Below are 25,986 nucleotides of genomic sequence, written 5' to 3'. Positions count from 1 at the left end.
ACGAATGTGAATCTGGCAATCGATATGGCGATTTCTTTGAAGTGTAAAAACAGGCGACGATTAAATGCTACGGTATTGTAACGTCAGTGATTTTTCAACGCTACAGTAACAAGAAAAAAAAATGTTCTCGACGATGAATTTTGCAAGTGGTAAAAAACGAAAACTTTCGGTTTACAACGACGAATTTTTGGGTGACGACGAAAAACCTGATTCACAACGACGGCAGTAAACGATCTGGGAGTATTTATACTTACGTATAGACGATGACAACAAAGTATTAGTATGTAGGTATTATTTTTTACAACGCGAGTACGGAGTAGTAATTTTCTGGGTTTAGCAATTCGAGTACTTTTGGAACCTGAAAATATTAAAAGATGCGAAACAATTTGGTCCAGTATGAGCATATCGACGTTCGGTAATGCAGGTGAAAATTCAAACAAATAATCCTCCATGTGGTCCGAATGGTATTTTTTGGTTTTCCGTTTTGGTAGTTTCGACGATGATTTTGGTGGTAACAACGTAATTGCGACAACGACGACGTAATTCTAAACGACGAAAACTGTGGTGTATTTTGAAAACAAAAAAATTACAAGCTGTGATTTTCGAGAAATGATCCAAGTAAATTCAAACGTGATTGAACGATTTGGTTGTAATGTATTTATACGCTTATAGTAGATGACGACGAATGGTAATTATAAAAACGACAACGGTGTTCAAACGACACGTTTTCAATGACGATTTTTGTGAAAAGTAATTGTAAATAAGTAGGTAGTTCAATCGTGATTTTTATTTTGTATCAACGGTGTCTAAAAAAGTACTTAGTTTTAATTGAATGTGGCAACAGTTTTTCTGTAAAGACGAATTTTTGGTTATGATGATAGATAGTATTTTAGGGAATACAACGATATTGTGTTATGTACGATAGGTAATGATAACGAAATGGTGTACAAGTAAACAGTAATCGAACTCGGTGCTATAGGTGTGGTGGCATAGGCCACATTGGTAGATTTTGCCACTTCTACATACAGTGATGAAAGTATGGTGCGTAGATAGATACTGCGTAGAGATGATTTTGGTTTCAATCAGAGGAGACCAAACTTTGACCAAATTTATGGCAACAAGAATGCAAATGTCGGTGCGAATGTTAGTTTTTTCAATGGTATTGCTGGTTGTGGCGATTCTAATAAGGTAAATGTACCTGGAATTCTAAAGTAATGAAAAATGAAAGTAGTAGATGGTGTCAGGGGTGATAGTTTATGCGACTGTGTGGTTCGTTTGTTTCATCAAAGATTTCGAATTTGAATGAGGGCGGTACTTTTTTCATCAAGTCAAGTTTGTTGCTGACTTTGGTACGTCAAATCAGTGTGATGGGTAGTTTTGGTGATGATGTGTTTAGGGAAGAATTTATAATTGAAAATGTGATTTTTAGTGATATTAACGATTTGTCTTCGATAAGTTTTCCAGCAGTGGTGCTGCTGGAAGGTAGCTTACAAAGTATTTTACGAACAACAACAACAACGATTTGGCCAAATCGAATAACGTAACTATTTAACGAATGAAATAACAATAACAGTCTTTGTAACAGTAGTGACTATTCCAGGAGTGAAGTGTAAAATCCGGTAAAAGGAAAAATAACCTTTTTAAAAAAATTGTGTGAAGTGTAAAATCTGGTAAAAGGAAAAATAACCTTTTTAAAAAAATTGTGTAAAGTGTAAAACTCTGTGAAAGGAGTAAACCTTTCTGTAAAAAATCAGACGACGACGAGATGTATGTGAGTACTGTGTATCAGAAGGAGAAAACCTTCGCTTAAAAAAAAAATCAGACGATGAGAGTAGTATGAAGAGAGGTACTTCATGATGAAATAGTCGTTGAAATGAAAAGCTACACCGAAGGGGGGAAAGTGTATGAAATTATTATCGATGTCGCTTTTCTGAGTGAAATAATAGCGAGGAAAAGTGGATAGGTATTGAGGAATTTCAATTACTCGTAGGTATGTAGTCGAGTGATTATTGTGGTGTGATTTGAAGTTAATGTTTAATTTTTCAGTATTGGAAAAAAATGGCGTTGGTGTCTGCGTTGATTTTTGTTCTGGGAATCATGGCGTAAAAGTTTTGGGAGTGTGAATTGATGACAATATGTTCGTTTTGCGTAATTTTTTAGTTTGGAAATCGCCATCATGATAGAAACAATGTTGTTTTTGAATTCCAACTCTTAGTAAATACAGATACCAGTAATTGTAATTTAATTTCAAGTGATGGTGATAATACTAGATTTTTGTCCAAAAGAGTGAAAGCAATAGTGACACAAACGACGAGTTGAAAATAAATTTGGTTTTGGATGGCAGTGTAAGAACGTCTGATATTATTTTGATCATTGGTGGTATGATTTCGTTGATAATTCTTTTTGTGGCATTACTTTTGTTTCTAATTTGTATGATTTTGAGCGTTGTTATTTATCCAGCCATTGGTAGGTTCTTGTCAGGTGTGATTGAAATTTTGAATATTACGTATGAAAAACGTTTTTGACGATGTTAGTTTTAGTTGCGCTTTTCTGATTCAAGGTAGTAATCTGAAAGAATGTAAAAAAATAAAGTCTCCGAACATTTTAAATTGGTATTTGGATATTTGTAGTAAAATGATGAGTACGATACTTATCATTTGTGGTTCGTTCGGTTCTGAAAATTATCTTTATTTTATGTACGATTATTTCGATATTTTTAAAAGTAAAAAATCACGTCATCTTAAATTCTTATGTTATCGAGTGTAAAACAGTTCGTCATATTTTAGTTTTAATGACGCGAATTTATTGTGATATCTGGAAATCTTTTGCAAAATTAACTACGAAATCGGTATTCAAACGCTTGTTGAATTTTTTTTACAATGTGTAATGAGTTTTACTCGAAATTCGCGAATCAACGTTCACTTTTAAGTTTGTTTTAGCTCATCACTTACGAGTTACGATTTCGTTTGTTTACATATTATTCGCTAATTTTCAATTATGTAGTAGTTAATTTTGAGGGGGGGTGTTGAGAATTTCCGAGTATTTTTATATTTGTTTATTTTTACTTTATCGTTTATCATTGGCCACTTCGTATGTAAAATTAATTGGCCATCAACGGCCCCTAAATTTTGTTTGTTTTGATCATATTTTGATCACAATAATATTGTTTTGACGAGGTCATTCGCCTTATATACGTCTATCAATGATGTTTTTTATGTAAAAGATCTTCGGGTCCTTTTAAATTTTAGTCGTGCTTATTTTGTTGACGACTTTAAATAAAATATGTTTTTATTGTTTTTCGTTTCCTCTGATTTCTCCTACAATTTTTCAACAAAAATTGCACAAAAAAACCATTTTTTTGAAAATAATTTCCAAAGTCTGCTTTTTGTCAAAAAATTTGCGATTTTTTGCAAAAAATTCTACTTGAAAAGTTTTACTTTTTTCCAAGAAGAATTTGACGAAAAGTCCTACTTGCCTATTGCCAAAAAATTCTGGCGTTTTAGCAATTGAAAAGACTTGCTAAGTATTGTACGTAAAATTGAGAAAAATTACGAAGAAGGCAAATCTCACTTCTCGAATAAAATTGCGAAAGAATATAATTTCTTTGACAATGATTTCCAAAAATTGCTACTTTTTGCTAAAATGATCAAAGTTTTTGTTATCTATTTTATTTATAATTTTTTTTTTCAAAAGTGCTGATTGAAAAGCCTTGCTTGAATGTTTGCTAAAAATTGCCAAAAAGTATCATCTTCTTTGCCAATAATTCCAAAGCAAAAAGTCCTCCTTTTTGGTGAAATTGTCAAATTACTATGTATTTGCCAAAAAATGTGAAAAAGTCTTGATTTTTGGCAAAATTTCTAGAAAAAAGTTTAGGTATATTTTTGCAAAAATTTACAATCTTTACATTTTTTTAAAAAATGTCCTAGAGTATCGTTTTTTGACAGAATCTACGTTTTATTTTCCCAAAATTGCAAAAGTCTTTACTCAGGGTCTCTTCTGGCCGAAAAAACTACGAATTTACGAAAAAAAAGTACTAAATTAGAAAATGACCTAACAAGTATACAAAAAACTGTCAAAAATGTACGAAATACATACTTTATTGCCAAAAATCGTCAGAAATCCTCGATTTTGCATATTTCTGGATATGTTCCCTTATGCTTCTGCAATCTCTCTCGACTGTCAAGTTAGTACATTGAAAAATCTGACAGACAATTTTGTATACTATACAGTTCCTCAGTTGGATCATTTTTTTTCAACCACACTGTTTATCAACGTACAATAAATCAATCAAATCCTTATCAAACGAAAGCATCCACTACTCGTAAAATATTAATCTACGGACGCAGATCGCTCATCATTTGTCATTATTCGTACCCTGTGATTCGACTGATTTCCATAGGTACAGCTCATCTCACACACGCACGATCTGGGACTGGTTTTGCAATCGAAATCAAAAACTGCCAAGTGCCAATTCGTGATCAACGATTCGATTTGATTTTCTAATGATTCCTTCTAGATTGGAAGTATCGTCGATTAATCAACGATGTAATCCTATAATACGCGAAAATTTCCATAACTTTCGTCTCGCAGATCAAACAAACGTAATTTTTCGACCTCAATTTTTCCGGCTTCCGCAAAAAAAAAGTATTCTCTTTGTGTCACCGACTCATTCGCCATTCTTGCTTCGAATCGGTGTACAAAATTTCTCTCTCTTTCACTCGAATTATTGTGTTTGAACACAACCTCACAAATCGTACCAGTCTGCCTGCCCCGAACTCAGCCATCGAGTACAGCAGAGCGTGAAGAACCTACCTTGCAAATTTTACACATTCGTTAAACTATACACCAGTATAATAGAAAACCACAACGAGTTATTGTACATTTGGCGAACACCGGTAGAATAAAAAAAAAGTTTTTCGAAGCGACCTCATTAACCTGCGTTATATTGTGTACAATTCGCAAATTATTATTACAGTTCACTTACGTTTTGTACACACAGAAGATGAAAAAAAAAAAAACCGAAGACAAAAACCGACACGTACAAAAAGGGTGCAAGGGGGGACGTCGAAAGACAAATGAGCCAACTGCTTTGGAATATGCATCATTTTCTTACCTACTTTCCGTCAAACTATTTAAAAATAAATACGTGAACGTTGTATGTACTTACATAGTACGTATTTATAATAATAATAACATAGACGAAACCAGAGAGTACAACGTACCAGTCAAAAAGTTTATTGCTCGGAACAACGATGCCTTTTGCGAAGTCGCGGGTCACCTCGTCCCATATGAGCCAAAAAAGAAACACAGATACAAACCAATGCTTATTCGAGAGACATAGGTAGATGAGATGAGAGATGCTCAAAATTCTTGCATAAATTTACGTAAAATAACGAAAAATTCTTTCGTTCTTATTTTATGCTTATTAAGGGCGTAAAAAGAAGATAAATCACCAAAAATGAAAAAGAAGTTGGAAAATCAACGCCCATATTTCTCTCTATGTCTTATTCGCTTATGAACGTGGTACAACGCTATCGCATGTAATACGATGTCAAATTCTCCTGTATTTACAATATACCAATATAAGCAGAACAAACATTGTACCAGGGTGTATAATTTCGAAGAAATGAGTAAACTTCAATTCAAATTTTCAACAGCATATCTGTGTGAATATTTACCTACTTATGAAAATTCATAACCAGTATGCATATAATGAGAGTACAAGGTATCTACTTGTACATGTAAGTAATACGTATGAGTATCTGTGGTACACCTTCTTACTCGGATTTTGTTACTTACTTGCTTCCAAACAAAACCTTTTATATGCTTTTACACGTTACACTTGGATTTCTAGATGTATATTTCGTACTAATAGAAACATCTTTTTTTAAACCGAGTCTGTCTAGCACGTCCGCATGTCGACAATATTACGCAATATTTACCTTTTTAACTACTGTCTGTCGATTTTTCTTTTTGTCGTCGTTGCTACAACCTTCACAAATACTACAAATGGTGCTGCGAGTGCAGTACATTGTAACATAATGAAACAATATGTAATTGACATTTTTGTGTCATTTGGTTCTGGTATAAGTTTCAAAATAAACTATAACCTTATTTCACCGAGCATGTGTTTGATGGAAAAACAATCGTTACTCGTGTCATAGGTAAAAACATCTCTGTAGGTATATTGAGAGTAAATTGAAAAAAAATTATTACTAGTGATTGTACAATTTTCAATGGTATAAGTAAAAAATTTTGAATTTTTGGTGCTGTTTTTATCCAATTATTTCTTTTACAAGCCCTTGTGCAAAAATGGATTAAAAAATTTAATAACATTGAACCTGTCCCACTTGATAGATCGAGTTCATTTGTAAAAAAAAGAAGGTCTCAGTCGGTTATTTGCTGAAGACGTTTTTCTCAAGTTACTAGTGCATGAGCAGATTTTCATCATTTTTTTGGCATAAAAGTCAGCCTTCGGATCAACTTTTTTTATATTTTTAGGGGACTTTCCAATCACTCACGATGTTTTAGTTTGCGCTGTGTAAAAGAGCGACTTAAACTCCACTGACATTAGCAAAAAAAGTTGAGAAAACAATTTTTTGACAACTGACCATTGAGTCTCCTTTTTTGTGGTTCAAATCACATTTATGTTTGGTAATATTTTGAAAAAAAAATTTAACGCCAAACTGAAAGTCTTCAGAATTTTAAAATCAGTTTTGGAGATTAGAAAAGCTAAAAAAATAAAGGAAAAAATTAATAAATTTTTTTTGGGGTATTTGTATTTTGGAGTCTCCAACGAATTTCTAGATTTTCCAGCTTATTTGCCAACATTGCCATAAATGCAAAATTTTGGTGAAAATCTGTCAGAAATTTTGAAAGAAGTGCACCAAAAGTCAGTAATTTTATGTAATTTGAAGTGGCTTAATTTTGAAGAGAGGAGGTGAGTAAAAAGTACTCTAAGAATACCAGTTTCTTTTTGAATGTATTCGGGGTCTCAACGGTTCCTATTAGGCAAGCTTCTGTTTAAAACTTCTGCTGAGGTTTCGTTTATCATCCTGATCTTTTCGGTCACCTTCTCATTTGAGACCCCTCATGAGGCCCCCCCTAATTTGAGTAATACCGCAATTTTTTGAAAGAGCATTGTCTGAAACCCTCGTAACTAAATTTACCTGTCTAGCTTTTCAAGGTGTCTGCCTGTCTGGCCTCTATAAGCCGCCTGCATAACCTCTTAAGGTCATTGACCAGTTTGTCTGGCTTTTTAAGGTCACTGACCTACTTGTCTAGCCTCTCATGGTCGTCTGTCCGCTTCTTGTCTGGTCTCTTAAAGCTGCCTGCGTGCCTGTCTGGCATCATAAGAACGTCTGTCCACCTATCTGGCATCCAAAGGTCATTGGCCCGCCTGTGTGGTCTCTCAAGGTCGTCTGTCTGTCTGTCTGTCTGTCCGTCTGTCCGTGGAACTTACAAGGTCACTGACCTGCCTCCCCAGCGCTTCAAGGTCGTCTGTCCACTTGTTCGCTGATTTTACGGCATCGGTAGGGCTGCCCTTTCAACAGCCTTTCCTAAATTTTTTTTTTTTAGACTGAGTGCTCTCCCAACATAATTTTTACAGATTTTGACTCAATTGGTAGAGCTGCCGTTTCACCTGCACTAAGAAAATGAAAAAAAATAAGGAGGGCTGCTCTAACTCGCTTCAGCGATTTTATACCCCTTCTAGTGGGTCCTAACCCCTTCTGAAATTTGCTGGACCGGTGAAATCTATCGCAAAATTGGCTACCTTCGGAATTCACACTTGGAGAAAAAATACACAGTTTAGTAAAAACGAGGAAAATTAGTTGTGAAACTAACTAAAATAATTCCTGAACCGAGGTTCTCCAGTAGGCATGGAAGTTGATTTGAGCAGCTGAAAATCGAGTTATGTCTCAATCTCAATTTGTTTAACGACGAGTACGTCCACATCTGAGCCGATTTCCAAACCACCAAAACCAAATTTCACCATTTCGAGCCATTTTCGAGAAATTGAAAATTTGCGCTGAAAGTTCGACCAATAGAATTGGAAAAAATTTTGACAACATTTTTGAATTGCCAGAGCCATTATTTTCGGAATGGGAACCAAAATGTGGTTTTACAAAATTTTTGCTTAAAAATTTCTAAATGCCATAAGTTAGCGAAAAATTATCTAAAAAATTTGAAAAATATTACGTAGGTTCTCCTCTCTACTAGAAACACATTTCAGAAAATGCAAACTTTTTTTTTCAATTTGGCGAAAAGTGAAAAAAAAATGACTAAAAAACCTGATTTTGGCACTCTACTCCCAAAATAATGAATCTGTGGGTCCAAATTTGCTGTCAAATAATTTTTTCTCATCGTAATAAAAAAGTTCGAACTCGTCGAGACTACAGACGCCGAAATTGATCTATTTTAGGTTTTCAAAAATTCACCAAAAATCTGCCATGAGTTTGGGCAGCTGAAATTTTGATTTTAAAAGTTTCAGACCATGTTATTACCAAAAATCTCGCCCTTTTTAAATAGTCGCAGCTCGAAAGAAAAATTCTCTTTGCCAGAACAAAACTAATTTTAAAATTTACCAAAAAATAAAAACAACTGCGCAGCAGGCTTTCTTGTTATTGTATTTTATTATAAACCCCTTCGAATTGGGAATACACAATCCGCTCTACCCTACCAGTATGTTTATAATCATGCGCTTAATATAGTTCGAGGAAATATTAGGCTACGAGTACAATACATATAAAAATACTTAGTATAACGATTTTACAAACGAAACTTGTGAGGTCAATATTGAAGTGGTGGGGGAAGAAGGAGAAAAAGCCCGTAGATAATTCCCGCCAGCTCGATTTGCGCGTGAAAATTGTGCGTTTCGGCCTTGAAACGAAGGGAGAATATAGGCGAACATGAGGGGAGGAAAGAAGGGAGGAAAAGTTTGAATTTTGGTGAAATAAAAAGTAATGAGGAGTAAGTGTCGCACGCATAAGTATATTATGTCATTTGTTAAGGAATTAATCGACGACGACGATGTTTCACGTCGCGTCTTTTATATACCCGTTTAAATAACTCGCTTAATTACTGGCAGGTGCACAACTTATGATACTATGAAAAGCAGGCGTTAAATTTTAACCAATTTTTAAATACGGGTAGTGTTGAAAACTCGGTTACAAACGACGACGACGACGACGAAACGAAAACGAACGTGGTTAGTAGTAGCATAGGAAAAAAACCGTCATCGTCGGTATTGTAATAAAAATTTTACGCAGTTGTAAATTAATCTAGCTTTTTGCGCTTTGGCATTGTATCCTGTTGGAAAGAATTTATTATTTTCGAGGTATTCTCTAATTCATGGTATACAGAAGATGAAATTGTTTAGTATTGGCGCGAGTTTTTTTTTCTGCGGGAGTATAATTTAATTAGTAGTTGAAACAAATATTGACAGATGATGTAGCTTTCGATACATTGAACACAACGTATATATTAGAAGAGCTCAACGATGATGGTTGATGGTTCTAGTTTAAAAATTTGAGAAGGTTGCAACTTGCGACGACTCCGTGTATATTTTTCTCGCTTATTCGTACAATTTGTTCGGTTTATTACCAAATTCGATCGATAGTCGAGGCGGAGGCGAAGAAGAAGAATGGCCAGACGGCGGATTATGGTATGATAGACGCCTACGGTTTATGTCTACAATGTAGCCAGCGGGATGTAGGCGTTGCGACGCGTATATAATGCGTATTCTGGTTATATGCAGTCTACGTCACGAATTATCATATGTCTTTGTTTCGCAATGAGTAAAGCGTGTACGAAATACTATGTACGTCTAGATCGCGACGCGATGGGGGCTTTTTTCCCGCTATTTACGAGGATTTTCTCCATTGTAGGAGATGAGATCCGTTGGTAGAAGATTGATGTCATTGTGGGTTTTATACATAGAAGATGATCTTACACGTTTAATTCAACGATATATGACGGAAGACAAGGTAGCGCGACGAGACATCTACATTGAAATTTCAACTATTTTGGCCGTCACCATCGGTCTTATACGAGTAGTGTGCTGGAAAACGGATTTTGTCTACGAGTCTAGCTCTGGCTGTACAGACGAATACTCCAGTATGTGGGAGGTTGATACGAATTTTTTAGGCTATTTTTATCCGGTGAGAATGAGATTTTTTTCTCGTGGTTTCAAATTATTCGAAAATGATGAAATATGCTGAGAGAAGGAGTCATGATGGTGAAAGGGAGGGAATCGGAGATGTGTTGAATTGATAAGATTTTGTGCCAGTGCTGTCCCATAGTGATCAAATTTTATGGTCTGGTATTCGCTAATGAAAACGGTTTTTGCTCTCGCAAATAACTATACCAGCTTGGTTATATCTGTATATTTATTAACAAAAATCAACAAAAAAACAGGCCGTAATAATGTAAAACTGGTATAGAATTTTTTTTCTTTTCCATAATTAACAGCTGATCGAGATAAAATCGTGTTGAATAATTTGGAAAGTAGGCGTTAATTAAACGGTTTACGTAATCGGGACGGGAGGTTTATGTTTTTTTGTTTCTCGAACTGTTTTTTTTTTTTGAGAAGGAGGAAAAATAAATATTATTTTAGTGAGAAAATTTATTTTGTTTATTTTGCTGAACCGAGTTTCTACTTTTCCCGAAAAATTTCCTGAGAGAGGCGAGGAAAGCTTTTAGGGTTGAAAAAGATCAGTATTTCAATTTTGCATCCTTTTATTTGAGAAAAAAACATGAGATTTTTGATCGAGAAAAATTGAAAATTTGAGTATTGTTTTTAAAAAAATTTGTTATTTTACCAGGCATCTCCTTCGGTCCTTTTAATAAGGAACTTGTCCTTTTTTCAATCATGGTCCTTAAAAGTCCTTTTTTCTAAGAAAGTCCTTTTTAGGTCCTTGTCTTGGAAAAAATTATCATGGTATGTAGTATGTACCTATCAAAAAGAGAAAAATTGCGTAAAAGTTGAAAAAAAAATTCAGTAAGTACAATAGTGATTTTTTTATTTCATCAATTTTTTTCTATTTTCATAATCTTATCAGAATTGATAGTGAAAATTTGAAAAATATATTTTCAATGTTGAATACGTCTGAACTCTTTCTTTTTTATAAATTAGACTGATGAAGTTTCAAAAACATTTGTCCTCGCTTCGCACGTGCATCATTTATTTATTTTTTAGGTTATTTTAAGTACTCGAAAGTGAAATTTTTGACTCAATTTTCAGAATTATGAAAGATGGTCAAAAATTGAGTTTTCTCATGAAAATAACGTTGTTTTGCATCTCGAATCCCACCCCACGTTTTACAAAGCTTTTGCCTCGCTTCGATCCGGTCAATTTTATTTTCTATTTTAGAATTTAAATTTCTGAAAAATTGTTGTTCCAATTTGAAAAAATGTCATAGCTGAGAAAACTGAATTTTTTACATTAAAAGTGACCTTAGATAATTTTTTGAATTACTAACATTAAAAATCTTTTGCCCTCGCTTCGCTTGGGCCAATGGTTTTATTTTCTAAACTTATTAATAAATTACTGATTGAATTTAGGAAATGTCAAGGACTCCAAAATCGACTTCTTGCCTAAAAAATAATACTATTCAATTTTTCGATTATTGAATTTTTGAAAATTTTCTCCTTCGCTTTGTTGGGGCCAATATTCTTTTCTTGTTTAAAACTGAAATCTACAAAAAAATTAGTTACTGTTTGAATTTTAAACGTGCCAAGGCCAAAGAATCAACTTCTGAAATGAATCAAAAATAATAGTTGTGTTGAGTTATTTATTTTTTGAAATTGGTATAAATTTTGGAGAATTTTTCCCTTTTAGTGTTTGTGATTGCTTTGAAATTAACAAATGTCACGCCAGTATTCAAACGTGACGTTCTCTGAATAACATGAAAAAAGTTGAGGAAAAGATGAGAGGGGCGGGGGTGAAATTGTGTAGAAATGTTTTTTTAATGATGGTGAAAAGAAAAAGTAGTGATTTTCGCTTGAAAAATCCCGTTAGATACCCTGTTCATAATAATATTCCAAATAAAAGTAATTTCAAAGTTTTTTTTTTTCAATTTTATAATATAACAAATAAAATAATTGTGTTGCTATTGGATCAACGGTGTCAAAACACCTAAAAATCTAAGGTCCTTTTTTAGTCCTTTTTTTGGTGAAAAATGTTCCTTAAGTTCTTTTTTTTTTAATTCAATTGAGATGCCCTGTTACGATTCTGAGAAAGAGGGTAAGGGTATGACACTCACTAAATTTGTTTTGGGTTTTGGGTCCCACAAATCCGTTTTCATCGTTTCTACGGATACCTGATGATTTTAATTTTTTCTGCTAGATTTTAAAAACATTTCACGTTAACCGGAGTCATTTTAATGAAATTCGCTCAAATTTGGTAATTATCTTGGTTTGGCATTGTGTTTGTGAGTCCGAGTGGGGGTGACTTTGACGCAGAGTTCCCATATGCCAAAATTATTATGAAGGGGCAGGAGCGTGAGAATGGAAATGGATCAAAAAAGTCAAATTATAGGGATCAGTTGATACGTAAGAAATCAAAAGCTGTTTAATATATCGAAAAATCTGTTCTAGAGGAACCTGGAGGGAAGAAATCAGTGTTTTTGTGTTTTTTTTGAACATTTTTGATCGTTTTTTCAATTTTTTTTTCGTTTGGCTCAGAATTTTTTCTGACCATAGCAATACTTCTCTGTTGGTGTAACTTTTTCTTGAAAATCGATTCTTTTTTGGTCAAAACGAAACGCTCAGAATGCTCAGATTCTTATTATGGTTTCTGGTTATTAAAAAATTGGTGGGCATCATCCTAGTATCCAGGTTGATTGCTGGATTTTTTATCTTTTTGGACCGATTTTTGTGTTCTTTTAAATTTGTATCCGAGAGCTTTTTTTTATGAAGTGATGTGTATCATTTTTTGTACGAATTTCAAATAGAATTTGTACGATACTTTTCAATGGCGGTCAATTTTACTTGCAGCTTCGCCATTCATGACCTGTGAGGTACCCTGTAGGACATAAAAATTATGCGTTTAGGAAAGTTTAAAAAGTAATCGCAATTTATTCGCAATAATTGGCGATGTCTAGACGGTTCTAGTCTATGAAGTGTATAAATTAGTAATGTTTTTATTCGGTTACTAGCGGTTAAAAGTTTGCAAATTGTTTGATATTTTGTGTTTTATTTATTAGCCAGTCGTACATTGAACGTAAAGGGTTGCAGTGGTTTTCGAATTAACACGAGTATAGCGATAATTATTTCGGATTATTTTAGCAGTAATGGAAAATTCGACGAGGTAAAAGTTTACCAAGTTTAAGGAAAATGAGAGTGAAAAGGGTTTGAAATGAAATAGTTACTGGGAGAGAAAGTTGAAAACTTTGAGCATGATGGAGTTTTAGATTTTGATACGTTATTTCGGGTATTTTTTTTTACATTGCAGTGCGAGAATACGTAATGGTGAATGAACGGTGTAAGTGGTTTTGAAAAGCGAATTGCCATTTTTACCGTTCTCAGTTTTAAACTGGAAGTTTGGGAATTGCAAAATTTTTTGTCGACGAAAAATTACGATCAAAATAATCGTTCAATGTTCGCCATTAATTCAATATTTTGCTCGCATGTAACTGGTTATCGCATGATTCTGGTTCGATATCGGTTTTCTTTTTGTTTAGGCATGTTTAATATTCGTTGCGATCATCTCTGATAGTTTATCATCTTTGCGGCTACGACTGGCTTGAATTTCGCGTGCTCGGTGCTTTATTTCGATACGTATGTAATAGAAAACCAGAGTATGTAAAAGAGTACCCCAAACTAGAAACTCCACTTCACCATTTACCTTTAACCAGCCGAGCAAAAAATACACAAAGTAAATTTTCAGTTAGATTAAAGGATTGTGTTCCGACGTGGCAACTTGTTTTGGTACAGTGTGGTGAAACGTCTCCACTCTCCACCAACATGTGCGTGACCCAAACTTACTCGAGAAGATCATTTGATCGCTGAAAAAGGGTTTGATTTATGATATACTACGCTTTCTCCTCGTAAAATAAAAATCCGTCTGTTTGGATCCAGTGTGCGGTTAAACCAAAAAAAAAAAAGAGGAAAGAAAGAAGGAAGAAAAGCGAAGGGTTGAAATCGGTTGAAACCGTTTGTATCTATGTACTTGAAAGTGTATATATGAATCGTAGTAACGGAATTTCGTTTCTGTATAGGATTTTTTTTGGTGCATTTTTTCGAGTGAATAATTCGTAAGTACTCGTAATACGTATTTTTACTCTGAAACGAGTTGAGGTCGAAGGAAAAAAAAATAGTATCATCTGCAATACGTGTAATAATAATGTAATCCAGAGGAAATCATTAACGTGGGATTTTTTTTTCTTGCTCGACAGGACCTTACAGGCGTACTTTTCCACCGGCGAAACCTTGGGTCAGTTTCAAAAGAAACAGCATCAGTTAGACGGAGCATGCGAAGTATCAGCTCCTCTACGATATCCAGATGCTTGCTTATTATGGATATGCTGTGATCAGGTAATACTCGTACGTCATTTATAGTGTATTTTTTACTATACCTCGAGGCGATTATCATTTTACGAGATAATCACTGTGTCATTTGTATACCCCTTCGTAGCGTACACTCTTTCGTATACCACATATATTGTATACAGTGTATAATTTTTATAATTAAATAATTACCGGCGCTGTTTTCTATATGGACTGGCGCTGATAACGATCGAAACTTTATAGTTTCCTCGAAGTTACAATGAACGAGAAAATTCGAGGTTTTTGTTCATGTTTTAGTCGAATTTTTTCCCATTAGAAATTCGGCTATTGTAGCGGGTCTTGAGAAAATGAATCGCGACTTATCGAGAAATTGAGGCAAAAAGTTCTCGATTTTTTAACGAAAATTGTGAAAAAAAATATTGAAAAAGGCTCGCTTTTTTCTTCGACAAGTTGCCGAAAAGTATAATTTTTTTGTCTATGATTATTATCGAAGAGTCCTTTTTGCCAAAATTATAAGTCTCGCATAATTTTTTTTGGCGATAATTGCCAAAAAGCTCTGGTTTTTTTGATTGTCAGTCTTGCTTTTTGCTAAAAACTAACAAAAATAATTTTCGCTTTGAAACAAAATTGCAAAGACTTTCTTTGAACCAAATTTGCCAAAAATTATGTACCAAAATTTCGTTTTTTATCGTAGAACAAAAAAAACAGGGTTTTTGGTAAAAATTGCGGGAAAAATATAATATTTTGCCAATAAAGTCCAAAAATTACTACTTTTTGATGAAATTGTCAAATTCTTGATTTTTGACAAAAATTTTGCATTTTAGCAAAATAGCTTATTATTTTCAAATGTTTCCCAAAAATTACCCTGATGTTTCGTTATTTTATCAGAAGTGTCACTTTTTTGTCAGTCGAGTTCAAAAAGTCCTAGAGTCTTAGTTGTTGAAAAATTGTCAAAGTCCTGTTTTTTATTGCCAAAAGTTGTTGTTCTATGTACGTATAAATGGCTGTCTTAGATTAGACTATATTATGTACGTATGTATTATTATAGCCACCCAAGTGGTGGTAGTAGGTTAGTGTGTTGTATAAGGGTTCACTGCCGATCTTCGCAGATTTCGCTATTACGCACCTCTTCCCTCACTGACCAAGTCAGTCACTGCCACCTTTTATGAATTTTCTAATTTATTATCTACACTTTTGGTGACCCGCTGTTAATTCGTTATTTATTATCATATTCCATTAGAATACAGCTGGTCACTAAATGTAATAATCTTGTATATTTCAAGAATTTCTGAATTCAAATACACCTTTTTCGATATCTTCGCCAAAATCGCTAAAAGTATGAAATCACCCTTCGACTGACTCGCACCACGTTTTTTTTTGCCATTTTCAGACCGCTTTTATTATATAAACTCACAAAATCCCCACAAAATTGTTCAGTATTTCGCCAGTCAGTGTCTGTATTCGATCTCGCGAAGTTTCGGTTTGGAAATAACGAATTAATTAGTGAAAATATTGTCACCGATTCAAAAAGAGTTTTTAAAGTCCAATATACGTAATATAGTTTCAGGTCGATTTTCGAAGTTGATACTGCACGTGATCTGACAAGTCTTTTAATTTTTATCAAATTTTAACTGTCTACGAATATGAAATGGCGATAATTTTGACTATCTATCTCAATACTCGGTCTTTTTTCGAAGTCCGATAATTTTCTATCCGATTTTATTGTGCTAATTTTAATTCAGTTTTAATTTATTAATTTCAAATTTTGCTGTTTACTATATTTGTGCCCATTTCAACATGAATTCTACATTGTTGTAAGTTATTTTAATTATTATGCATGTGTTTTATAATTTTTACTTTGAAAAATTTTCAAAAATTGCAGAAAAACCCTTCATGTCTAAAGTCCCAATTTTTCTAGAAATTTCAAAAATCTTATTTTGGTTGTCAGAAATTGCCCAAAACCTTGATTTTTTATCAAAAAGTTGAAAAACAGTTTAACTTTTTAAAATCATAAACCGTAAAATTTTTCTTTGTAATGTTGTTAGTGTTTTTTTGAATGGTGGTGACTTTTTATGCATTGAGTGTAATGTTTTGCTCTCATTTTGCCATTTTTTGGCTACTTTTTCCAACTTTTTAGTTCAGCCAAGTTACTTAAAAAAAAAAAAAAAAAATGAGTTAGAAGAACACCACCCCAGCTCCTGTTTTAAATTTTTTTGCATAATTATGCTGATTCTTGAACTTTAATAATGTATTACATTAGTAAGTCACCGTTCTACCATGCTAACGAGGCACCTTTCACATGAAAATTTTTCCCATTTCAACCCTTCCCCCTGATAGATTTCATGAGGGTTATGTGGAGTTGAAAATAGTGTATCTTTAGTATAAAATTCGACACTCGAATAGCCGCTTGCCTACGACGCCCTTATTTTTTATTATATAGTTACGTGTTTAACGTACCCTTGTGCTTGTGGTTATGTTGGTAATTCATCATTTCGCCTTCACCTTCTTCTATTCATCGTTTGGTATTCAATTAAAAGGCCGAATTTATTGAAAGAGTATCTGTAGTATTTTTTGTTGCACCATTTCCAATTTGGTGCGGTGTAAAAAAGAATGTAGAAGGAGAGGGAAAGAAATAGGTACAAGAGTTTCGGGGTATATTCGATGAGCAAATTATAAACGATTGGAATGAGGCATCGAAGAGAAGTATTCGGGTATTTTCTACCTGCTTAAAAGGTGGTTGGGTACTTAATAACGGATGTTTTGCTTCTGCTTCGGTGCTCGTCGAGTCGAGTCGTCGTGGTCGCGTCGCGCCGGTCAAAAGAAAATAAAACGATGCGATGGTAATAATTATTAGTAAGTCTTCTACGATTACACGGCGCTGTAATTAATTGGCGGCTAATCGGCCAATATGGATAAACAACTTTTTCTAACCGATAAAGCTCGAGGTGAAAATGAAACACGACAACGACGAAAAATCATAAAAAATTAATACCTATATGTAACCAAGCTCGCTCGTATCCGTAGCATTAGGTTAAGTTGGCCATTTTTAGCGGGTTCGTATGTCTCCGAAGTATCGTTTCGACGACTAATTATTAGTCATACGTATAAAAAAGGAAATGAAAGTTACGCTAAGAGTAATTATTTGCGAGTGTTAGATAATAATAAGGATAAGTTGTCGTATTCGGTGCGCCGCTCTCGTTTGACTAGTTTGTGGGCGTAGAAAATTGTAGCGTCGGGTTGCTTTTTTTTTGCCACAGCTGCAGACTTCACCTGAGAATGGTTGGTGATGGTTTACTTGCTTGTGAATTTTCTGTCTAGTTGCTGAAATAGACGTTTTTTTGTTTAAATATTAATCGAATAATGAAAAAGAAAATGATTACAATGTAACGCTGCGATAACATTTATCTCATCAATTCGATGAGTAATTTCCTCTCGATGACCTCCTGACCAAGCTAGGTATCAAAGTACACATATGTAAATCTGTAATGAAACGTTCCCAGCCGCTAAATGAATGTCGCGTCGTCGCCCTCTCTGAAACTAAGATCTTCTATTGTAAAATCGATGAGAACGAGACAAAACGTGACAATTAAAGTTGTCACAATCGCTGCTTACGTAAGCGGTTTTAACCGTATAAGAAATTAATTCCATGTGCACGATATTTTTTACTCGTGAGTTTTCAAAAATCAATCGTGATAGGAGAATTTTTTGGAAATTTTTCCATTTGAAAAAATTCTTAAAATTTGGCAAGTATTTTAGGTGGGTAATTTTTCGAGATATGACAAGCTGTGCTATGTAGGTGAGCTTGATTTCGAAGGACATTGTATGTATTAGGTACGTATTTTTTTAAAGCGTAAAAAATTCGATTAATGGTATTGTTTTTGACAAACTTTTGACCAATTCAATCTGACGATGTGATTTGTTAATAGATCAAGTTTTCGAAACTGCGAAATCATTACGGTTGCGTGGTAATTATTCGTAAGCCGCCCTAAGTGGAATTTATTACCGTTATTTAGCCTATGCAAATACGAGTAATAATAAATTATTTCACTAACGTAAATTCGTCGAGTAAATTATTTTTGACAGATTTTGGGCGTAATTGTTTTTATTCCAAATTCAATCTATGATTTAGATCATTGGGGTGTCGAATTGTCTTAGATGGGTGATTAAGACTGTTCGATCATTTGCAGAGTAGAACGATTTGTTTTCAAAATTTTCAATTTTATTAAGTAAATATTCGATGTATTCGTAGTACTGAAGTGATTCTGAGAGTTTTTGGGTATTTTTAGTTTCGTATAAGTACGTTTATTTAGTCGCGAACTTGCCAACGTCATATTTGTTTGTTTGTTTTTCCTATCGTGTACGAGTGTACAGGGTGTCCTATCAAATATTTGCCATTCATCAGATTTGGTTATAACCACGTATATGGAAGGTATCTTGATGTAAACAGAATGCTCATCCCGAAATTGTATGGAAAAGTGATTTTGATCATAAATGAGAAATATGTATTTAAGCCAACTCTCCATTTATAATTTTTTATCAAGGGAAGTTTCATAAAATAGGTTCACGAATTTAATTTCAATACATTCAAGTTGCTAAATGGTTGGAAAATTTTGAAAACTAATATTTAAAAATTTATGTTTCATCGGCCAAAGTTTTGTGAAAAATGAATTTGGCTTAAAATCCAATGTTATTAGGATATTCAAAAAGTACGTATTGATTTTTCTCTCATCTGTGTTTTAAGAAGTCCAATTTTTTCAAATGAAAATTGTCCGAAGATGTCTCATTTTTTGCTGACAAAATTACCAAAAAATTCATGTTTTATATCAAAATTACTGGAAAAGGCGTCAGATTTCATCAGGATTATCAGGTAGTCCCTTTTATTGTCAAAATTGTCAAAAAGTTCTAATCTTGTTCAAATTTTCATTTAATCTGCTTAAGAGTCCTGATTCCAGCCTAAACTTTCATAAAATTGTTCATCCGGACCAGGTTTTCGGCCTGATTATTCGGACCAAGCCTGAGCTCTATTCTGTGATTTTCCGCAGATTGACGTGATGCCCAGCTCCGGACAATTGTGTCTGTATAGACCGGGTCATCTAATCACAATTTCGATCTGATAAGATCAGATCTGGTCTGGTCTGATTATCCGGATTAGGTTTTTAGCCTATTCACTTACTTACCTATGTGACTTTTCATGGTCTGTCTGTATTCCTAAGGTCATTGACCCGTGTGTCTGACCTCTTGAGGTCACTGATCTGTCTCAGCCAGATCATTCGTCCGTAAATATGACTTCCTAATGGGGTCATTCCATGTAAACTCAACCAACGTTTTTGAGTCATGTCTTTCGATTTCGCTCAATTTTTTTTACAATATATACCCACCCAGTAAGTAAGAACACCGCAATTAGTTTGGTCCCAGCCCCCTCAGGGGGAGGGTGGGGGGCTTCCATTATTCTCACATTGTCTCGAGGTACTCAACTTCAGCAGCCCATTCCTCCAAAACTATGATACTTTAATCAAAACTGATTTCACAGTTCGAAAGGGCATTGCATTCAGAACTTATTAAGCATTTTGAAATTTTCAAAAATTGAAAGTTGAACTTTCAAATTGAAAGTTTAAATTTCAAAATGGTGCTGTTAAGCTGTAAGTGGGAGCTAGCATTTAAAATTTTGAAAAATTTCCATAGATGTACCTTTTGATGCTTTTTCGAAATATTCAAGTTTCGAGATGGGATCTCTTGATGAAGGGGGAGCACCCGACCCACAATTTTGGGCGAAACTTTCGAAAGAAAATCAGGGGCATGTGATATATCGAATTCTATGTTTTTGGTGACGCTGAACACGAATATTACGTCAGATTTTTGATTGGACCCGTCCACGGCCCCCAGCACCTCCCCAAAGGGGGTAACCCAAAAAAAAAAAATGGTAACATTCGTGTGACACATGAAGTAGTATGTTTTGTTTTCGATATCACTGAACAGGAATATAGCTATAGTTTTTTAAATCGATCTCACCCATGGCCCCCAGAATCTCCCCCAATAGGTAAAAGTCCAAAAAATTTGTTTGGGGCCGTGGATGGGGTCCAATCAAAAATCTGACGTCATATTCGTGTTCAGCGTTTTCAAAAACATACTATTCCATGTGTCGCACGAACAAAACACTTTTTTGAACTTTTACCCCATTTGGGGAGGTGCTGGGGGCCCTTAGATGGGGTCCTCAAGTTCGTCTGTCTGCCTGTCTGGCCTCTTAACTTGAAATCATTGACCTGTCAATACAGCGTACTAAACTAGTCTGCCCTTGACTCATCTGTACAGCCTCTTAAGGTCACTGACCTATTTGTACAGCTTCTCATGGGCGTCTGTCCGTCTATGTGGCCTCTTGAGGTTGTTTGCGTGTCTGTCTGGCTTCCCAAGGTCGTCTGTCCTGTCCGTCTGTCCTCTTAGGGTCATTGACCCATCTGTCTGATTTCTCAAGGTCGTTTCTCTTCCTGTCTGGCCTCTCAAGGTCGTCTGTGTACTCAGCAGACCTCTCAGCAATTTAGTAATTTTGTGTCAAGTTCAATCTTAGTAAATCAGATTTAGTATCTGAAAGTTCACTTTTATGGATACAAGTGAAAATTTCAAAGATTAGTACATGATTTTAACATGGATGGGGGTTATTCCGGAATCTGCGCAGTGCTGATCCGGGTCACGCTGATCTGTATCGCGTTGTCGTTGACTTTTTAAAACTTGAAAAAAAATCGTTCAACTTTCTGACATTTTGTCAAGATTCTGAAAACTTGGATGAAAATCGATCGACTTTTTCGAAAATTTCGGAGAAAAATCCATTGATTTTCTCATATTAGGAGGTTATATTTTTTTAAATATCACGATGGATTCTTGACATTATGTCAAACTTTTAAAAACTTGGAAATAATTTTCGTAAATTTTCCCCTCCCCCAATTCCGAAAAATCCACTCTCGACATTTTGAAACGTTCTCCGATCGAATCGTTCTCTTCTCCCCTCTCCCTCCCAATAGAACAAGTTTTCTTTCTCGTTTGTTGAGTCTCGTCAATCGTCGTCGCAGAACAATCTTGCGAAGGTTTGGAAAATTCAACAGTTAATGAATTTCGGTAGTTGAAATTTCGGTCTTGTAGGTTTTTGACATGCTCATTCCTTCTATGGAAGTTTCGTTTAAATCCGAGATGTCAAGGTCAATAGGTTCGTGTCCTACTCGATTGTACGGAGATTCCTTTTACATTTTAGCCAACTTGAAAACATGATCTGTTTAAATTTTTCTTTAAAAGGAGCAATCTTTAATTGAATAGGAAGAGGAAGGAGAGGAGAGGGGTGGAGGATAGCCAGCCAGACATCTATCATCTGACACAACGTACGATTTCGATAATTTGTATTCTACAATTGATGTTAAGCTTAATGAACGAGTAATAATAATTATTATACGTATAGATGGAAATGTGTTATTCACCTTTAGAGATTGTAGTTTTAACATTACTCGTACTATGTATAGGAAATCGTATTACGTGTATTTAAAAGCGCCTCTAATACGTTATCATTATATTAATAAAATAAATAAATAAACGAATAGAAATCCCAAGTTAAAATGAACGAAAATGACGAAGAGAGAAGTATAGAGAGAGAGAGAGGAAAAAAAAACACATAAAATCCGAACACTTCTCGGAAGAAAGGAAATTCGTCGTATAAGCGTCATTAACACGTGTTTGCGAGTAATAACATTTCGGATGATTGGTGTGCGAGTTCGGAATGAATGGGTAATTTATTTGTTTGAAAATTTGGGTAATTTTTATTAAAAATCTTGGCCGTGTTTCTGGACTCGGTTCCATTCTTAAACGGCAACGGTCGCTGTAATGGCAACGCCGACGACGACCGCAACGATGTCGCCTTTAACGATGCATTTTAACAGGTCAGATTTTGTTGCATTTGGAATACACTCGTACTACAAGATGAGCGTACTACCGCGCTAAGCAGACACACATCTCTCGAAGAATTCGCATCTTAGGACATTCACCTAGGAAGCGCCTGGTAAAAGCGCGCCGTCCCGCGATTTATATTAATAGCTTCTGGCAATTATACAGCTAAGAGGCAACGTTTTGGGTGAATCTGCATTCGAAGGGATCCGAGGGGTAATTACCATCACAGTCTCGTTACCTGTGCTGGTTTGCGCAAGCTTTGCTCGTAAAATCTTCCTCGTTCTTCTCTCCCATGTGTGTTCGACTTGAAAAAAAAATTCAGCTTGATTGATGTCTTGGTCGCACGGGAAAAGCTATACGGGGAGAATTTTCAAACGAGCTGGCTGAAAAGTTATTTCGATCAGTTGAAAGGCGGCGGAATTGTGCGGAAAAGCGAGCGAGGGTTACTGAAACGATGCAGACATGTACGATTCTATGTACATTTATATGTATACGAATTCGTGAGTCTATGTATGACGTTGGGAAGTTCGTTAATTGATGTTAACGACCTAAGGTAACCGAATACGTTGACTTATTAAAGCTCACGGCTGTACGTTGATACAATACGATATTATATTGTATTTTGCGAGTGTATCTGTATAATCTATGCGTACGTTACATAGTATCTAAACGTGTATGTGTGCAAAATACACATTATTGAAATTTGAAAAACCAGCCGGCAGGTGTGCGAATGCGATTAGGCAGTGTTGGCAACGTTCGCGAAAAATGCCAACTCGTTCCCGTTCGCGTTCATTAAAATCGAACTCGTTCGCAAAAAGTTCGCATTCGTAGGAGCAAACGTTGGAAATTTTTGCATAAATTTGGAATTTTTTAGCGTAAAATGCGAATTCGTTCAGTTCGTGATCTTTAGAAATCGAACAAGTTCGTAAAAAGTTCGCATTCGTAGGGCGCGAACTTCGCGAACTTTGCTAACACTGCGATTATAGGCGGTTTTTTAAACGCTTCCATTTCGCAGAAACGTTAGCAAATGTATCGGTCGACCGAACGTTGAAAAAATTTTTTTGTTCGAAGCTTCGCGCGTTTATTGAACCGGGCAGATAAATTTTATATTTATTTTGGTGTGTTTGATTTTCACACGGGAAATGATGCTGATATGTAGAAATGAGACGAGGGTTGTTGGCCGAGATTTTTTGATTATTTTTCTACCTGTTGAAGTCACATGACTGACGAGTGTTGGGTTAATTTCGAAAAAATTGACGAATTTCTGTTTTAGAATAATGTTAAGAAAAGTAAAAAAAATTGAAAAATTGCAGGGTACGTAAAAAACTGAGAAAATATTTTCAAATTTTTCTGTCCCACATACTAATTTGTGCTCTAAAACTTTTATAAACTGAGAAAATTACATTCTTATATTGTATTTATTCAGTTTTGAAAAATATTGAAAAAATAAAAAATCCGAAAAAATGTATTTTTGAAAAAATAAAGATTAATTTTGAAAGCTGTTTTTGTTTTTTGTTTTTTTTGATGAAACGCAGGTGGTAAAAAGTTGTAAAATTACCTCTGTGTGAGATTTTTTTGTCTACATTTAGGTTTCCTCGCCTCCTTCCCTCAACTGAGAAAACACAACTCAAAATTTATTCATCGTTCATGTACACGTGAAGGAAAATGTCCAAAATCATCACTAATTTCCCAAGAGGTCGCAAATAGAGTACAAACCAAGTTTAATCGTTTTTCTTGGATTTTTTCATTTTTTTTTCAAAAATAATTTCTAAACAAATTGTTGGATTTGAATCGACACAAAAAGATTTTGAAATTACGTGCCTAAATCGGTATATTGGTCGAAAGAGCCGCGAAGATGTTAAATCCGAATTTATGAATGCTGAACTCAATTTTCACCTTACTATGGAGTGTTTTTTTTTTCGAAAACTGAAGAATCCAAAAATCCGCTGGAAGCTCCTAAGCGGTTTGAAACTATTACTAATCGATTCAAAAGGTTAAAAACAAGGTTTAAATCGAATTTAAACCTTTAATGTCAAATTGATTAAATTTTGACTTTTTTTCATGAGAAATGAGCCAAATTTGAACTTTTCAAAAATTTTCAAAAATCATACAATGAATTTCAGCTTACGAAGTTTTCAGCGGTGGTGTAGAGTATTCCCTTTGGGTTCTGAAAACATTCAAAATTTTGAAATTCCTGTCTCTAAATTTTCGACAAATTCACCTTGGTATACCTGAAAAAAAGAAGCTCAAGGGAAAATGTGTCAATAATGAGCTTACTGTCTAAAAATTCTGAGGCAAAAATCGTATCGGCACGACTTTTCTAGAGATATTATTCCCACTATTTTTGGAAAATTGGATGAAAAATCATCAAGTTTTGAAACTTGGAACTTTTTTTTTGAAGAGGAGAAGAAGTTAAAAGGAGAGGGAACTGAGGTGGTTCGAACAATTTCGTGGAGGGGTTGGGGTCCGGAAACAATCGAACAAAATGCAGGGATGCCGAATAAAAATCCCCCCTTCCCAAAAAAGGGGTTATTTGAATTTTTCTGTTGATTTGGTTACCTATGAATGGTTTTCCATTTCCAGAAATTTCTGAAAATTTTTACCTACAGTAGAATTCAAATCATCCCGAACGAAGCAAAGGCGAAAGTTTTCCAAAATTCACAATCCTGCAGAACGAAACCAAACATTACTCTTGATGTGAGAAGTCAATTTTTTACCTTCAAAATTTTTGAAAGAATGTGACATAGAAATGGCTGTTTTTGATGTTGAAAAATTTGCGAGGTTCTGTCAAGTTTCACTCAATTTGCCGAATTGCCGCTTGAAATTCATCTGAGGACTCTCGTATCTATAACGTCGCCCACTACTCCTAGATTAAAACCAAATCAAAATGGTGGGATTTCTTCAGTTGCATAATATATAAAAGCAGAATTGTGTTTTCATCCTCCTGAGGTTTTGAGTGATTTTTTTTTTGATAAGACTGAAAATTTTCAATTTTTTGGGAGGGAGGATTTTAAACGATTTATAGTTACTATAATGATGATGAATTTGCTGATTTGTTAAATCGAAAATACTTCGTTGGCTCTTCAACTTTCCACCTCGCTCGCTTCACTTGAATTTTGATTGTTTTTTTCTAGATTAGAGCAGTGAGTAATGAAATTCAGCTTTTGAAAATTTTTTCGTTGATGTAATTTTGTATGATTTTTGTATTCCTGGCGATTGGAATTTCTTCCTGTAAAATGATAAAGTTCTGCTCTTTGAATATGAGTCGATTTTGTGTCAAAGTTGTTGTGCAATTCTTTCATCCTCTCGGATCTTAAAATTCCGAAAAATTTGGTTACATTTTTCATTTCTAAAAATAGTTTCTCGAAATAATTCTGAGTTCGATGCCTGTCTTTTTGTATGAGAATCAGATCTTACATCTACATATTTCGATCAGTTTTTTTTCTGTGAACTTTGGAGATCCTAATGCTTTTGAGATGAGATTGTAAGGCTTGAACTTTTTTGAGGTAATTCCAAAAAATTTTCAACTGCATTCTTCAACTTCTCAAAAAAAAT

General features: G+C 34.6%; 1 protein-coding gene across 1 annotated transcript in view; it reads left to right on the top strand.

The window, feature by feature from the left end:
- The window catches only part of LOC135840678 (tRNA dimethylallyltransferase), a 130,561-nt gene that overhangs the window by 62,624 nt on the left and 41,951 nt on the right, over positions 1-25,986 (top strand). Inside the window, exon 4 of the mRNA XM_065357303.1 lies at positions 14,397-14,535. Coding sequence (XP_065213375.1) covers positions 14,397-14,535 — 139 coding nt within the window. The remainder of the gene's footprint in view (positions 1-14,396; positions 14,536-25,986) is intronic.

The sequence above is a fragment of the Planococcus citri genome, chromosome 3, assembly GCF_950023065.1.
Source record: "Planococcus citri chromosome 3, ihPlaCitr1.1, whole genome shotgun sequence".
Classification (NCBI taxonomy): domain Eukaryota; kingdom Metazoa; phylum Arthropoda; class Insecta; order Hemiptera; family Pseudococcidae; genus Planococcus; species Planococcus citri.
Note: the sequence above shows the minus strand (reverse complement) of the source record. Positions and strands in the feature narration are given on the sequence as shown.